General features: G+C 45.9%; 1 protein-coding gene across 1 annotated transcript in view; it reads left to right on the top strand.

Moving 5' to 3' along the window:
• ATP13A5 (ATPase 13A5) overlaps positions 1 to 15,982 on the top strand; it is a 114,979-nt gene that overhangs the window by 64,819 nt on the left and 34,178 nt on the right. The window contains exons 17-23 of the mRNA XM_075555886.1: positions 1,917 to 2,034; positions 4,855 to 4,979; positions 6,277 to 6,437; positions 8,933 to 9,058; positions 10,101 to 10,180; positions 13,089 to 13,131; positions 15,154 to 15,263. Of these exons, the coding sequence (XP_075412001.1) occupies positions 1,917 to 2,034; positions 4,855 to 4,979; positions 6,277 to 6,437; positions 8,933 to 9,058; positions 10,101 to 10,180; positions 13,089 to 13,131; positions 15,154 to 15,263 (763 nt within the window). The remainder of the gene's footprint in view (positions 1 to 1,916; positions 2,035 to 4,854; positions 4,980 to 6,276; positions 6,438 to 8,932; positions 9,059 to 10,100; positions 10,181 to 13,088; positions 13,132 to 15,153; positions 15,264 to 15,982) is intronic.

The following is a 15,982-nucleotide window of genomic DNA, read 5'->3' as shown; positions in this document are numbered from 1 at the left end:
GTGTGCAAACTTTAGAATACACTGAGATTAAGGTGGCAGCATTTACCAAAGACCAGAATTCAGAGGGGTTTGGCAGGAAGGCAGAGGAATGGAGATGGCACACACAGGAAGGCGGCAGGTTGGGTGATGTGACATGGGGCGACTGCAATAAATGGGATGAAAGGGAATATGTGTGAATCAGTACAACCAATCATCTGCTGTGTCAAACCTTTGTCCAATTCACCATAAAAAGTTAAAAAGAAAAGAAAGAGAGAACTGGGAGATTCTTGAAATTAGATCCCATCTCCAGGATTATTTTAGAATTATAAAAAACCTAAACTGCATGGCTCAACTACTAGCTAGAAGGTTGGCAGCTTGAGCCCACCCAGATGTACCTCTGGGAATATGCTGGTGATCTATTTCCAAAAGGTCACAGCCAAGAAACCCATACAGAGCAGTTCTACCCTATACACTTGGTGTCAGCAGGGGTCAGAATCAAAATGATGGCAACGAACAAAAGCAACCACAACAAGCTGACTGGGGACATCCTGACCTGGTATCCCCCTGTAGTTATGAGTGGGAAAATGAGATCCTGAGAAAAACTTAACATGCCCAAGGTCAGAGAGCTAGTTGACAATAGGGTAGACCCTAGAACTCAGGTGGTTTGATACCTAAACCACTGTACCTTCCATTAACCAAGCTTCCTCCTCATTCCCCTAGAGACACAGCATTGAGCATAAAGCTTTACAGATTCTAAATATTAATAATGATTACATTGCCAACAATTGAGTTACCTCTCACCTAAAGTAAGCAATTAACAAATGTCTTCTTTAAAGATGCAGCTAGTAAGTAGTTTAGACTTTGCTGGTCGCACAGTGTCTGTCTCAGTTACCCAACCTTACCATTATAGCAGGACAGCAGTAACCAATCTGTGTCCCAATAAAGCTTTATTTACAGGAATAGGCAATGGGCTGAACTACGCATATGGGTTGTAGTTTTACAATCCTTATCCGGAGGGTCGGCAACTTCCCTCATTCATCCAAGTATGAAAACTCTGGGTACACATGATACTCAGGCAGTTAGTGAGCACCGTGGGATGGGTGTACTTGACCTTTGGCCAAAGCTATAGTTTCTCCATCAGTGCTCTGCTTTGGACTGAAGGTTAAAAGACTGTGGGGGAAGGCCAGTCCCCCACAACTAATCGCGGGCTCGATAGGTGCAATTGTACAATTAAATAAATACACACATAGATATAGATTATGATAAAGTCATAGCAAATAAGGAAAGCCAGAGGAGAGATTGAAATAATTGAGTCAGACACATATCATGGTAGCTGCTCACCTCAGCCCCATTGGGTAGTCTGCTTGGTGGTCCCTATGGAGACAAGGGACTGGAGGCAGTAGAGAGGGGGAGGGGAAGGAGGACAAGAGGAAAGGGAATAGGGGAGTGAGCGAGAGGAGAGAGAGAGATTTATTGCTAATCAAGACATATATTCTCTGGGGACATGCAAGCCCCCTAATTATAGGTGAAGATATACGTCACAGGAAAGGGTTGTGCTATAGGTAATACAGTAATGGGAGGGGGATGATCTAGGAGTACACATGCAATAAAAAGGGGAGGGATTGGGGGCACACATGTGACAGGATGGGCGGATCCTAGATTCAGGATGGCAGCCGACCTTTGGATGTCACTGAGCAGGTTTGATCTGTTCTCTGGCTCTCTATAGGAACCATTAACAGTAAGGTGTGAACCCTACCTACAGGGAGCAGACTGATGGCCACAAGCCATTAGGGAGAAGTAGCTCATTGTCCTTCACAGCAGGGAGTGAGCCCTACCTGTGGTGGGACCAGATGGTAGTCTGGCAGCTTTCTAAAGAGCTGGACAGCATGCAACCATCCAACTGGGCTTGCAGTTACCCTTCTCCTCTGTCTCTACAGTGCCCAGCCATTTCTCCCAAGAGCTGAGGAATTACACAATGCAAGGCTTCCGTGTCATTGCCCTTGCCCATAAAGTCTTGAAGATGGGGATGCTTTCAGAAGTGGTGAATGTCACCAGGTAAGACTTGGCACTAGGACAGTCTGTCTGCATGGAGTCAACGAACCCTGTGGACGAACAGCTTGCATCACAGGAGAGGTTCTCGGACATGAGCATTTGTCTCAGACCGGGAGCGCTTGGTCAAGTCGCGATGGGAGTGGACTACGTACCGTTTATCTGTTTGGCACAGCACCTTGCTCACCTCAGTCCACACGCCTATCCCACCCAAACCAACCAAACCCTTCTTCAACCTTACATCTTACGGGTGACTTATATACATACCCACACATAAGGGGGTTATGGGAATGAGATAGGTAGCCCCTTTAAAGGACTCCCAGAAAACCCTGGACTCAAAATTACATTATTTCCTATCCGTGTAGGTAGTGAGTGCAAATTAAGTTCCTCATCTGAAACAAAATTCAGCATCCTTAATTATGGTAGGGAGATGAATTTCCCACAGTAGAGGATACTTCCTTTTTTTCTCTGAACATCTCTCAGAATTTTCATTTTTGGATTATCTACACTAAAGGAGTACATCAATAACTACAGTGGGAAATGGAATAGCAAGTCATCTATGTCTCATTTATACTGGATTTTTTTGGTAATAAGGAGGTCTCCTTGATGTATAATTAGCCATCCAGTGTAAGGCCCTCATATCCTGGGTATTCAGCATCGCTGTTTGCAACCCCCGCCCTTCTACTCTCAGATCACCCTTTCAGCCTCTGAGCCCTTCCCCATCTACCAAATGTAGGATTACGTGACCCCTAAGGGGCCTTTTAGCCACAGGAATGGAGTCTTCCATGTAGAATCATGAAGCTCCTTTTGAAATACATGACTGGTGGCATACTCAGCTTTAGCATTCAAGGGCTTAAGGCTTTAACTTCCCTTGAGTGTAATTATCAAGGTCAGGGGAGTGTGTAATTTTTCAAAACACAAGTCTGAGGTCACGTGTGAAGAAAAATGTCATGGTTGGGATGAAACTCGGCCACCAGCCAGCCGCCACCTACAAATGAAGCGGTGTTGTTCTGGATTAAACATCACAACCTTTTTTTTTTTTCAAATGAGGATAAAATATGCTATATTTCCAACCATCTCCGGTTTCCCAGAGATGACCAGGAGCCCATTATGCTTCTTGGAATTTCATTACTATTTTCACGTAGGTTAAAGACCAGAATTTAGATGTTTCTTAGACTAAAAGCATATTTAGATAAGTTTTCTAATGGGTAGTGAGTTAAAAGCAAAATACAAACTAAAACTTAAAAATAAAATAATAATTTAGAGCGCCCACTGTCGCCTTCCTCGAAGCTAGAGCCCAGGATTTCAACTCCAGCACAGTATTAACCTGGCTTCTCTTTCAGCTATCCCTGAGATCCCTAAAGTCAGGATTAATACCTGCTTGGCATTCACCAAAGTGCTCAATGTCATATCTAACTCAAAAGAGTTACTTAGTAAAAGGACTTGGGGATGAATGACGCAGAAGCTTGCACTCTCTCCAGAGAGTGAGCACCCGTTTATACCTGTGCTTTCGTTCATGTTCGAATTCTATTTTCCATTAGGAAAGTCAAGTCTGATCTCATGTTTAAAGAAGGCTTGCTGACCAGGTGCCTGTTTCCTTTCCCTCCCCATCCTGCTCACACAAAAGTAAAGCACCATTGCCCAAGGGGACTAAAGAAGTCACTTTCCAGATGAGCAATGTCAACACCTTCCTGGAAGCTGTAAAGTAGCAGGGGGAGTGGTAACTGGCTCGGCAGGAATGAAGCACCACAGTGTACACCACAGGCAGAAGTGCACATGTCAAGAGGAAGGCTGGTTCCCCCTGCAGGGCTCTGGAGAGGTCAAGACCTGCACAGGCCATGTCCGTGGAAGGCAGGTGTGAGACTCAGGGTTGAGCACAGAGGGCTGGACCGCAATTGCACAGAGCAATTGGATTCCTGGTTCTCCCACTCCTCCCTCTTCCTTTCTCTCTCTGCATCTCTGCACATAGAATGGAACACAGAGAGTGAGCAAGAACTCTCGGGCCTCAAATTTACCTAAAAAAAAAAAAGCCATCTGAGATTGCATTCCATTGCAGAAGGGAGGTAACGTAAGTAACTCACGTAGCCCAGTTAGACTCCCAGCCTCCAATGACAGATTCTGAGCACGTGTCCAAGCGGTGGCTGATGCCTTATATTTGCTGGGGGTTACAGATGGAGCCCCAAATGAATGATTGTACATTCAATAATTACTACACTGTCTTGTATTCAGTATGTACTTAATACATATCTCATCAACTTAAATGATTATAAGCTTTAAAAAGGCTGCTGATAAAAAAATCCCAAAGATATATGCTTAACTGAAAAAATTTAAACCCTAGAAGAGTGGAAAGAGAAGCACATTTTAAAAAACAGGTTTTTTAAAGAGTTGAAAACCGGAAGCAGCAGCTACAAAATGTCAACGTTGCTGCCTCTGGGAGGGAGGAAGGGAGAGAAGGAAGGACATTGTTCAAAGCAAGGACAATTGGGGCTTTGTTTTATGGAGCCTTTGGGTTCCCTTGAGGTTTTAAAAATGGGCATGTATCACACTGATACAAATCACAAACAATCCTTTAAAACACAACAAACACATTGTTGTTATATAAGAAGTAAACAAAATCCCAAACCCAGTTGCAATGGAGTGATTTCCAGCTCCTAGTTAGCCAATGTGTGCAGATCAAATCACCTCGCTTTTCTTTCCAGGCAGCTGGAGATAGCTTTGAACTGACCATCTCTCTGTAAGGAGTGACCTGCTTTTGTGACCCATGACTCGAGCCCAGGACGTCGATCTACTTTTCTCATAATAATCCCGTTTTCTCGTGAACCCCAGGGAGGAGGTGGAGTGTGAGCTAACATTCCTGGGACTTCTCATCATGGAGAACCGTTTGAAAAAGGAAACCACCCCCGTCTTGAAGGAGCTGAGCGAGGCCCGCATCAGGACCGTGATGATCACAGGTAGGTGCCTCTGCCGGCTGTACACCCTGAGTAGACTGTGACCCAAAGAACAAGACGGGATGGAAATAGCTGAGTGAGTCTGCTGGCCCAAGTAGATAGAGGAAAGACTCTGCCATCGAGTTTGTTTAACTGTGGTACACTGCCCTGGGACACCTGTGCCTTCAGAGGCAGGACCTGTCTCATTTTCTGCTGAATGCCCACTCCTCCTCCCCCGTGTCTGCGAAGCTAATCTCCCTAGGGAAATCGGTAGGCATAAACATGGACATGTTTTCATCAAAGGTCCCAATGAGACCTCAGTGGAAAAGCCTGAGAATCTGGTTGACTTTTCTCAGGGCAGTGGGGCCACGCCTGAGATATGCTTGTCAAACTCACACATGGCCTGCCACTAGGTTCTTTTCTCTACTGAACTGGAATCATGAGACTGGTTTTACACTAGCAGGGGGGAGCCATATTATGTTCACCACTAAGAGTTGTCTGTCTCTTGAGAATTCGTCACAAAGCCTTTGAGCATGTATTTATGTATTTATTCTGGAAATATGCAATGGGCCACATACAATGTTACAGATTGAATGGACAGAGGGAGATGCAAATATAGTTTTTGCAGTGAGGGAAAAGATAAAAGGAAACCACAAAACTCAATGCGCTGCCATCAAGTGAGCTGTAACTGCAGGACCAGGTAGAATTGCCCCTTTGGTTCTCGGAGGCTGTAAACTCCAGGGGAGCAGAAGGTCTCATCTTCCCATCCCAGAGTCGCTGGAGGCTTTGAACCACTGAGCTTGCAATTAGCAGCCCAGAGTCTCATCCACTACACCAATAGGGTTCTAAAAGACACATCCACTCCACTTACTGATGGCCTCATTAGCCAACCTTTCACATTTATAATGAGAGTGAAAAAGCAACCATTTGACCATTTTGCCCATTAACAGCATTTACCTGGCAGTAATGGCCACTGAGGTGGGAGGGGGGCGAAGTAACTGGCTGTGATGGGTCAGTTCTTTGTTCTTACAGCTGGGCCATGATTCTCACTGGTTTGACAAGTAATTATGTAATATGTCACTTGACTTGTACAATGATGTTGGCGTCTTGTGGTTCATGCTCTAATGGGTCATCCTCCTTTTTCTTATAGCACTGATTCTGTATAACAATTTGATCTTTAGAACCTACCCAGGTCGCTAAGTGCGCAGTTGGTATTAGGCAAGAGTGTTTAATGGTACCAGATAGTACCAAACAAAGTGCTGTGGACACTCCGAGGGAGGAGGGTTACACGTAAGGTTAACTAATTTTCTTTGTGGTCTAGGTGATAACCTTCAGACAGCCATTACTGTTGCAAAGAATTCTGGGATGATTCCTCGAGGAAGTCAAGTGATCCTAGTTGAAGCGAACGAGCCCGAAGAATCCGCACCTGCCTCTGTGTCCTGGCAGCTGGTGGAACACCAAGAGAAGGGACCAGGGAAGAAGGTGAGCATGTTAGAGAGCCCCCACTGTGGACCTGGGCTGGAGGAACACAGCCTCCTCTCGGCCCTTCACATAACCACAAGAAGCATCTTGCCCATCCTCACATCTGTCCGGAGTTGTCCCTGCAAACTAGTTTCACCAGCATGTCTCATCCAGTGTGCATGCTAAAATCATCAGGGGGATGTGTAAGACTCTCCGGGCCCAGACTGTTGCCATCAACATCTCAGGGTGGGAGGTGGTCTAGCACCAGTCACTTCTCCTGTGATTCCAATGTGCAGACATGGGTAAGAAACCCGATGCTTTCGGACAGACTCTTCGTTTTACAAATGAGAAAAGGGAGGCTCAGAGAAATTGGGCTTGTCTAAGAAACAAAGCTGGAGGGATTCAGAGCCAGAAAATCACACTCGGGTCTGATTCATTCCACTCAAATCGAAGGGTGATTAGGTTGCCCTTGAACCATGGGTTTCAAGGCATTTCAGAAAACAAACTTGCTGTGCCCTTGAGACAGGACAGCTCTTGATGCACTACCACCCCAGCTAGCATTCAAGCTGCCTTGGTGTGAACTTCACATTGTGTCCCTTCCTTCAAGCTGACCAGCAGCACTTCGGACTAAGTGGAGAGTTGGCTGTCTGGCAGCCCTGTGTTTGTGTGCATTACACAAACGACACAACTGTACTGAATGACCTTGGCCCTGCCGTAAGAAAAGGTGGCTTGGCTTATTCTTCCAAAGCATATCTCCTGAAACATACTCATCCTCTCTATTTCCAGCATCTCTCTGGTCCTTCCTTCCTTACAGACGCACTTGTCTCTGCAACGGTAGAAGTTGCCTTCATGTTGCTGCCCCATGAAACTGAGCTCTTTCCTTCAATTCACAAATGGTAGACTTATATAACCATATACGCGTTCATACCTTTATTGAAGTTTATTGGCCACTGGGAGAATCATCATCATCTCAGGTCTCGGTCTTCCTCTCTGGCCTCCCCTCCCCTCCCTTGCTGGTAAAAGCAAAGGAATCCCTGCCCTCATCTCACCACATGGAATGCTTTAGCCCAGTGGTTCTCAACCTGTGGGTTGCAACCCCTTTGGGTGGTAGAACAACCCTTTCACAGGGGTCGCCCGATTCATAACAGCAGCAAAAGTATAGTTATGAAGTAACAACAAAAATGACTTTATGGTTGGGGGGGTCACCAGAATATGAGGAACTTTATGGAAGGGTCGAGTCACGAGGAAAGTTGAGAAGCACTGCGTTAGAGTACGTCTTTTTCTGGTTTCTTTGTAACTGGGGGGTGGTCCTGGTGGCTTAATGGTTATACATTGGGCTGCTAACTACAAGGTCAGCGGTTTGAAACCACCAGCCACTCCATGGGAGAAAGGCAAAGCTTTCTACTCCTGAAAAGAGTTTCCATCTAGGAAGCCCACAGGGGCAGTTTGGCCTTCACCTGTCAATTTGCTATGAGTCAGACTTCGATGGCAGTGAGTTTGGCTTTTTGGTTTTTCTGGAATTGCGTAGGGAGAGTAGGAGGGATGTCCTAACTTGCTCCTTCATTTATCGCATCAAAATGTTTCTCCTTGCTAAGACCAGGTGTACCATAAGAGTGGTTTTTCTAAGGAATACAAATATCTCAGCTTCTGTATTAGTTGAATTCAGAGACCCTAACAAATATAGAGGCCTCTGAGAGGTGGTGCCTGGAAAAGCCATGTCAGCTACTGCCATAGTGGAGCGAACACATTCCTCAGGGCTTTCTCCCTCCCCGCAGCTGGGAGCCTGGCGAGAGGACACACTGGCAAGTGCAGGATGGTGGGGAAACGGCTTCCGGAAAGGAATAGTGCTGGCAAAAGGGGGCGTAAGGAGTGGAAGAGGACCCGGGAACCAAGGGAGAGTGCGAGCTCTCTTGGAGTGGACGAGCGAAGGAGCAAGGAGATGGAAACGTGAATGTGGCCCAAAATAAAGCTAGGTCTACCTCACGTAACAGCCATTTGTGCGGATCTGTGGATGACTGGTAGGAGGTCTTAGGAAATGGACATGTGTGTGAGAAGAAGTAAAACCAGTTCCCGATCTTCCCTGGAGTCACTGATGGGACCGTAGAATTTTCTCTTGAGTTGACTTCCAACAACCAAACTAAACTCACTGTCCGTTCTGCCTCTGTTCTTCAAGGGAATAGAAATCCTCCTCTTTCTCCTGGTGGTTTCAAACTGCTGGCCTTGTGGTCAACTGTCCACTACACCACCACAGCTTGCCACGTGTATCACCTCTCATCATAGGGTTCAGAACACAGCAGTGTCAAAAGCATTATATTATCCTATCCTGGGGGAAGGGGAATGAATTTTTAGTGTCTTCCTTATGTGAGCCAAAGTTCCATGAACAAATGAAACAGTGAGTCTGTATTGGCTGGTCTTTGCACAGTTATGTAACACGGTTGCTCTTTCTTCTGTGAAACCTAGGACAGCAGAAATATGCATTAAGCACCCATGTGGAAATAACACCCTTCTGATCCTAGGAAAGCTACATTGACATTGGCAACTGCTCAGCACCTGACGGGGCAGGAGGGAGCGGTTACCATTTTGCGATGAGTGGGAAATCCTACCAAGTGTTAGTTCAGCATTTCTACACCTTGCTACCAAAAGTAAGTTCTGGAGAAATGAAGTGTTTTGATTTGCCCCTCCAATTCGTGAGCCCAACAAGGGGAGGGGAGGAGTGATCAGTGGATCTGTCTTTGATGTAGACAAGAAGCCCCGTCCCAGGGGGCACTGCTTCGTCAGAAGCACCCTGGCCAACCTGGTGCACCTCCTGCACCATGGCCTCGTCTTCTCCCTTTCAGCCCAGTCAGGGCCTCCATCCTTCATCCCTTCCCCGCCAAGGAGAGAGAGCCTGCAGATCACTCCAAATCCGCTGCCTGCTGTGAGTCAGCTTCTCTCTGGAAGCTACCAATTCATGTCAGACTCCCTGTCGGAATTCTTAAATTACAGGCGGACGAAACAAGGGCTCCAGGGTTTATTTTCAAAATCGTTTGTTATCTTGTCCTCTGTGTCCTCTTCTAAAATAGTGGTGTCACGGGGGGTGCTGTCAGAGTGGAGAAGATCCATGGAGCCCCAACCGAGGGGAGCAACGAGCTTGTAACAGTATCTTGAACATTTTGCTGCCTTGCAAATCAAGGATCGTAGACTCTAGGACCCAGAGGCTTCGAGCAGGCAGCTCTGAGGCCCGCCCTCATTGTAGAGACTGGGAAGGCTGACATTCCCAGAGATTAAGCACCTGGCTCAACATTGGCACAGCTACTGGAGGCAGCCAGGAAGAGACGCTTGTCTCAACGTGCTGCCTTACACAGCACGTCTCTGCCCTTACACAGCCAGCGTTTAGTGAACGCCCTGTGTTTCTCTGGGTATTTTTATTCCGTATGTCTTGCTGCCTTTTATTATGGTGATTGGTAATTAGAGGCTACCCCAGCTTGGATACTTGGTATAGATGTAAGTAATGGAGTCGTGACGGAGGACTTCAAGTGAAAGTTAAATAATAAACCGTTAAATCCTTGTCTTCCCGACACTTGACCTACAGATAAACCACCCAATGCTGTATCACAGCCGTCACCAGGGGGGATTTTTCACTGCTGTTCTTTTACTTAAACTGTGATCTTCCTGATGTTATTGCACTGGTATTTCTCTCTCTAGATTCTGGTGAATGGAACCATTTTTGCAAGAATGTCTCCTGGGCAGAAATCAAGCCTCGTTGAAGAATTTCAGAAATTAAAGTAGGTCTCGTTGTATGAAAGAGAGTGTATTAGTTATCCACTGCAGCAAAACAAACCATACCCATTCTCGGTGGCTGAACAGCCAGCAGTTAAGTTCACTGTGTCTGAGCGCTCTGAGACCAACTGTCCCTCAAGGCTGTCCTCAGGGAGACAGCCATGTGCCTCATGTCAGCATCTCACCAGGAAAGACTATGTTAGCACCCTGACTCCCCTGTTTTTGGCAGGCTTTGGTTCCTGGTGGCTGTTGACTCAAAGACCTGGAATCTTTGCTGGCATCCAGTCTAAGTCATTCTCAGTGCTAAGCTCTAAGGGCCACGTCAGAAGAAAGCCCGTCAGGTTGCAGCTGGCTCCCAGAAGAAGGAGCCCAAAAGAAAAGTCAGAGAGCAAAATGGGTGTTACAGATTTTTATAATCAAACTGCAAAGGGGGCGTCCTTTTGTTCCCTAACCCCCGCCCATTGCAAGAGTGTCATTATGTCTCAGCCACATTCAGATTCAAAACAATACAAAAAGCAACAATCTGTTGCCATCGCACTGTGTCTGCTTCACAAGAACCAGATGTGCTCAGGTGCAGACCTGCCTGCGAGGAAATGTTTGCAGGTAATCTTTCTAGAAGCAGCTTCTCAGGCCTGCATGCCACAATGCTGCTGTGTTGATTTGAACCACCAACATTCAGACCCAAACCCGTTCGCATCTCTCAGACCCTCTGCCCGTAGTCAGGAAAACAGATTATACAAAAGTATGAATATCAGGGGCACCTTGGGGGCAAAGTGGGTTCTGCTTGGAGCTGCTCACCACAAGGTCAGGAGTTGGATAGCACGAGCCGCTCCCTGGGAATGAAATGAGGCCTCCTGCTCCCATAAAGATTGAGTCTTGGAGACCCCAAAAGAAACTTCTGCTCTGTGCCGTGCAGGATCATGATGAGTTGGAATTGAGTCAATGGTAACGGGTGTAAATGCTAGGAAGCAATGACCGATAGGACATGTGGGAGAATCGGTCTACACTGCGGGCATTCTCTCCATGGCACGTAGAACAAAATCCCCTGAAAATCAATAGAGCCAATGAGTTACGTGTTTGGTTCCGACGTGAGAAGACATGGGCATCCCTATAGATTGTCACTGGAATTCTTTGAGGCAGGATCTTTGGAAGGTAACATGTCCTCTTGGAAATGGAAATCAGTGGAACAGCATTTTCACTACTGGCGCTGGGAGAGGTTGGGTACAAAGGTCAGAGGCAAAGAAAAGCCTCTTCTATCGGCTGCCCACATACAGAGGGCCAAGGGGCACTGGAGTGAAATGGTTCTTCTGGATGCAGACGTCACTATTCCTGGCTGGAGACGGCACGTTTCCGAGGCTGCAGTCTTCTGAAACGGAGAACAGTGAAACTTTAGGTCATTGCTGAGAAGTAGCACTTTGCACAAGGAGGTTGCCTTGCACCACTATTTTTGTTGCCCAAATATTCTCAGAGAAGTTTCTAAAGCTACCTATTAATATCCACAATGCCTTCAGGCCAGGTGGATAATCGGTGTCAAAAAATGGCTACTTTCCTCACATGGTACTTACATGATATTGGCTGTAGGAAATAGTTTTACTCTTCTGATACCCCTGAGGTATTTTGCCAACTCGAATGCTTAATCTTGAAAACCTCCGTTTTCTCAAGGGGAACGATTCAGGAAGACACACGTTGCCTTAGAGGGTGCTGTCTTCTCAGACAATGTCCTCCTTATCCTTATCCTTCTGTCCTGGGCAACATGCATAAGGTTGTCTAAACTCTCTTTCTGAATTCACGGGACATCAGAAGATCTATGATCTAATGTGTGATATAGAGGTCAGATATATGCAGGCAGCCTGGAGACAGTAAGCCCCTTTTCAACAGTAATGTACTCCACTGTATGGGTACACATGTCAATTTTTATAGACAGTCACATATAATAGAGTCCCCAAGCTGTGCAAAGATGAACAAACTCAACTGCTAACTGAAAGGTTGGCGGTTCAAATCTAACCGGAGACACCTTGACAGAAAGCCATTTATTGCCCCTGCCCCCGATTAGTAATTGAAAACCCTAGCACAGTTCTGCTGCATGCATGGCATCATGTCACCCCGAGGCAGAATTGACTGGACAGCATCAGGTTTATTTATCAATAATGACTGAATACTAGGTACATAGGACTTTGTCTACAGTTGACTATTTTTGACCTAGAGAAAGCACAGTATGTCTTATGTGTCAACTGATGATAAAACCTACTAGAACTTTACCCATTTCCCTTGATTGATTTTGCTGTTTTATGTGTTTTGGAAAATTGCACCTGAGTCTGTTTTTAATCGATGTCTGCAATGGACAAAGCAGAGTACGTCTTGCATCTTTAGATTTTATTTTCTATTTACATCACTGTGTTTTCCCATCCAAGTGGCATAACATAATTTCCCACTCCCAGGTGTGTGAAAAACATGCGTGTGTGTATCTGGTTATGCTTGTTAAACCATCCCACGGTCTCTCGTTCTCATGTCTGGACTCCAAACTCTGAGCAATAGTTGGATTAGGTTCCAATTTTGGACCCAAACCTATGGGAGGGAGTGCGCTGAGGACACCTGAAAGCAGTCAGCTCCGCCTTGGTCATGCAGCCAGACCTGGCTTCTTTTGAAGTGTCACCACCATCTCCGTGGATGGGCTTGATGGTATCACTATCATTGCAATATAATTGAGCTAAATAATATGCTGTCATGACCTAATATCTCTGGGAATCCGACTCCCTTCCTGAAGTCATTTCCCTCCAGCCTGACCTCATGTGTTCAAGAGGACACACACACACACACACACACACACACACGCACACAGAGTCAGTTAGTTATGATGAAAATTACTCAAGTGGGGCGATAAGTGGTTAATTTGTCTTCTCCTTTCCCCTCCAGTTATTACGTGGGCATGTGTGGAGATGGAGCTAATGACTGTGGGGTGAGTAGAAACGACTCTTGCTAATATTGCAGGCAGCTCACTATCCTCCCTCTTGAGCATGGCAGTCCCTGGGGTCTGTCTCTTCACCCTTCTCCCGGCCGTCTCTTGCTCGAGGTGCTGCTGGTATGCACCTCCACCTGAGCGGGGGCTGCCATGGAGAGGAGGAAGGTGAGGCCAGTGACTTCAGCTGTTTTCTTGGCCCTCTTAGAATGATAAAGACAGGGTTGCTTAGACTTCTGTATTTCAGAACCACAGAACCCTTAGGAGACGGGCTGGTGTACATTTCTCAGGTTATCCAGAAGTCTCAAGGAAGTAGGTTTCTGTGTGCCTGAGGTTACACCGCTGGTAAAGTTTTAGTGAAGGGAAAATTGAATTTGATGATTAAACCTGTCAGATGATGTGTACATCATGCATATTCCTAACAACTCTCCAGCCCAGTGTTAGTTTTTAAAAGTTGACCTTGCTCCCAAATTCTCACACCCAATAGAATCCTGGACTAGTGTATTGGGTTTTTATGGGCTATAACAAAACCTAATGTCTAAGCATATATAGCTAGGTTTAAAATTGATGAACTCTCAAAAAATTACTTCTCCTGTGTACTAGAATGAAGTGCATCTCCAGTGGCATAGTGGGTTATGAGTGGGACTGCTACCCTGAGGTCAGCAGTTCAAAACTAGAGCTGCTCTGGTAGTAGAAAGATGAAATTTCTACTCTCATAAACACTCCCAGTGTCAGAAACTCACAACTAAGTTCGACCCTGTTCTCTAGGGTTGCTATGACTTGGCTCCATGGCAACAAATTTGGAATTGGCACAAAAGGCAAGTGCCTGGTGTATAATTTAAATTTTAAAATCTGAATCCATAGTCAATTTTGAGGATTGTGCAGCTAAAAAGCATGTTTTCGGACCTACTTTGTGGGACAAGAAGTGACGAGAGTTGCTTTGTACTAATAAAGCAAACACGGTGTCGACGAACTAGGTATTTGTTTTACTCCTTTGTCTGTGTCTCTAAAATTCCATGAAAAGCCATATTCAGACTTGAGAGTTATTAGTGACTTTCCTGCCTTATGCATCACGAGAAGAATCTAGTCATTAGTCCATCCTTTAATATCTGGAAGGGACACTGTTCCCTTTAATTACATGCGGTTTAGAAGATAATAAGTAGATCAGACGTCAAAAAGTTTGTGTCCAAAAACTCACTGCCTGGTGAGGGGCAGAATCATGTATAAAAGTAACCCTACCTAGAGCAGACCTAAATTATACAATAGATATGCAAAACCCTAAGGAAGAAATAAGTAAATAATTGCCTATTTTCTGAGCACAAATCTAGTACAAACCAGTCATGATGCTAGGTTCTTTGTCATTTTTTCAGAACTCTAAAAATGCAAATTCTTATTTTATACTCGCACAGTTCTTACAGAATCAAAAGCTTGCTGACCTCCTCTGTTGACCCCTGCTGGCTAGCTGCATTCTCTGGATAGTCCTCAGCCTTGATGAGAAATAAATTAGGCACCAATTTCACCAGGCAACGCACAGCCTGAATGAATCTGTGCGTCATCTGGTCCCTGTCTCAGTGGAGATACTGTCCATGCTCTACCCCACTGGGCTCGCTGCTGGGCAGTCCTAGGAGCAGAGACCTGCCCCCATTGTTCACAAAGATGCACTGCTAAGAAGTGTGTCAGTGATGCCCCACCCCCCAGCAAAGTCCACCCACATTCTGTCTTTTTTTCTTTCTAATATACTTCTTGAATGAGTCTAATCCTTTCATCACATCCCACTAACAACGTGGGTTCATGCACACACTACTCTTTTGCTTCTGGATCTTGGTGCTTCCTTAGTTGATGACTTTGTCGATGAAGGCCTTTGTGGACAGAGAATTGTTCTGAAAGACAGCAGAAACAGGTCTGGGGGTGAAAGAGAGCAGGGCTCTATAACTCAGTAGCATGAAGACTCGCCTCGTAGCGTTTGACTAGTTTGAGCCTAGCCTGAAGCGTCAAGGGGAGAACATGGGTTTGTCATTCCAGGCTCTGAAAATGGCTCATGCAGGCATCTCACTGTCAGAGCAGGAGGCGTCTGTGGCCTCACCGTTCACCTCCAAAACAGCCAACATCGAGTGTGTGCCTCATCTCATAAAGTAAGTCATGCCCCCTTGCCCCCTTAATAAGCTACTGCTTCCTTGTATGGCTCCAAAGACAGACTGATGGGTATCAAGCATCAAGGAACAAAAACTCATATCATTGTAAAGGTGGGTGAGTACAGAGTGGAGAGTCAAAGTCCATCGGCAGCCAACCAGGCACCCTCTTACTGAAGGGTTGTGGGGAGGAGATGAGCCAGTCAGGGTGCAGGGTAGCAACGATGAAACATATAACCTTCCTCTAGTTCTTAAATGCTTCCACCCCTCACCCCCGAATATCATGATCCCAATTCTACCTTACAAATCTGGCTAGACCAGAGGATGTACATTAGTACAGATAGGAACTGGAAACACAGGGAATCTAGGACAGTTGATCCCTTCAGGACCATTGATGAGAGTGGCGATACCTGGAGGGTGGCGGGAAGGTGGGGTGGAAAGGGGGAACTGATTACAAGAATCTACATATAACCTCCTCCCTGAGGAATGGACAGCAGAGAAGAGGGGAAGGGGAGATGTCAGACAGTGTAACATATGACAAAATAATAATTTATGAATGATGAAGGGTTCCTGAGGTAGGGGGGAGTGGGGAGGGAGGGGGGAAATGAAGAGCTGTTATTAAGGGCTCAAGTGGAAGGCCAATGTTTTGAGAATGATGATGGCAACAAATGTACAAATGTGCTTGACACAATGGACGGATGTATGGATAGTGATAAGAATTG

Source organism: Tenrec ecaudatus, chromosome 8 (genome assembly GCF_050624435.1).
Source record: "Tenrec ecaudatus isolate mTenEca1 chromosome 8, mTenEca1.hap1, whole genome shotgun sequence".
In the NCBI taxonomy this organism is placed as follows: domain Eukaryota; kingdom Metazoa; phylum Chordata; class Mammalia; order Afrosoricida; family Tenrecidae; genus Tenrec; species Tenrec ecaudatus.
This window is presented reverse-complemented; position numbering and strand designations above follow the sequence as displayed.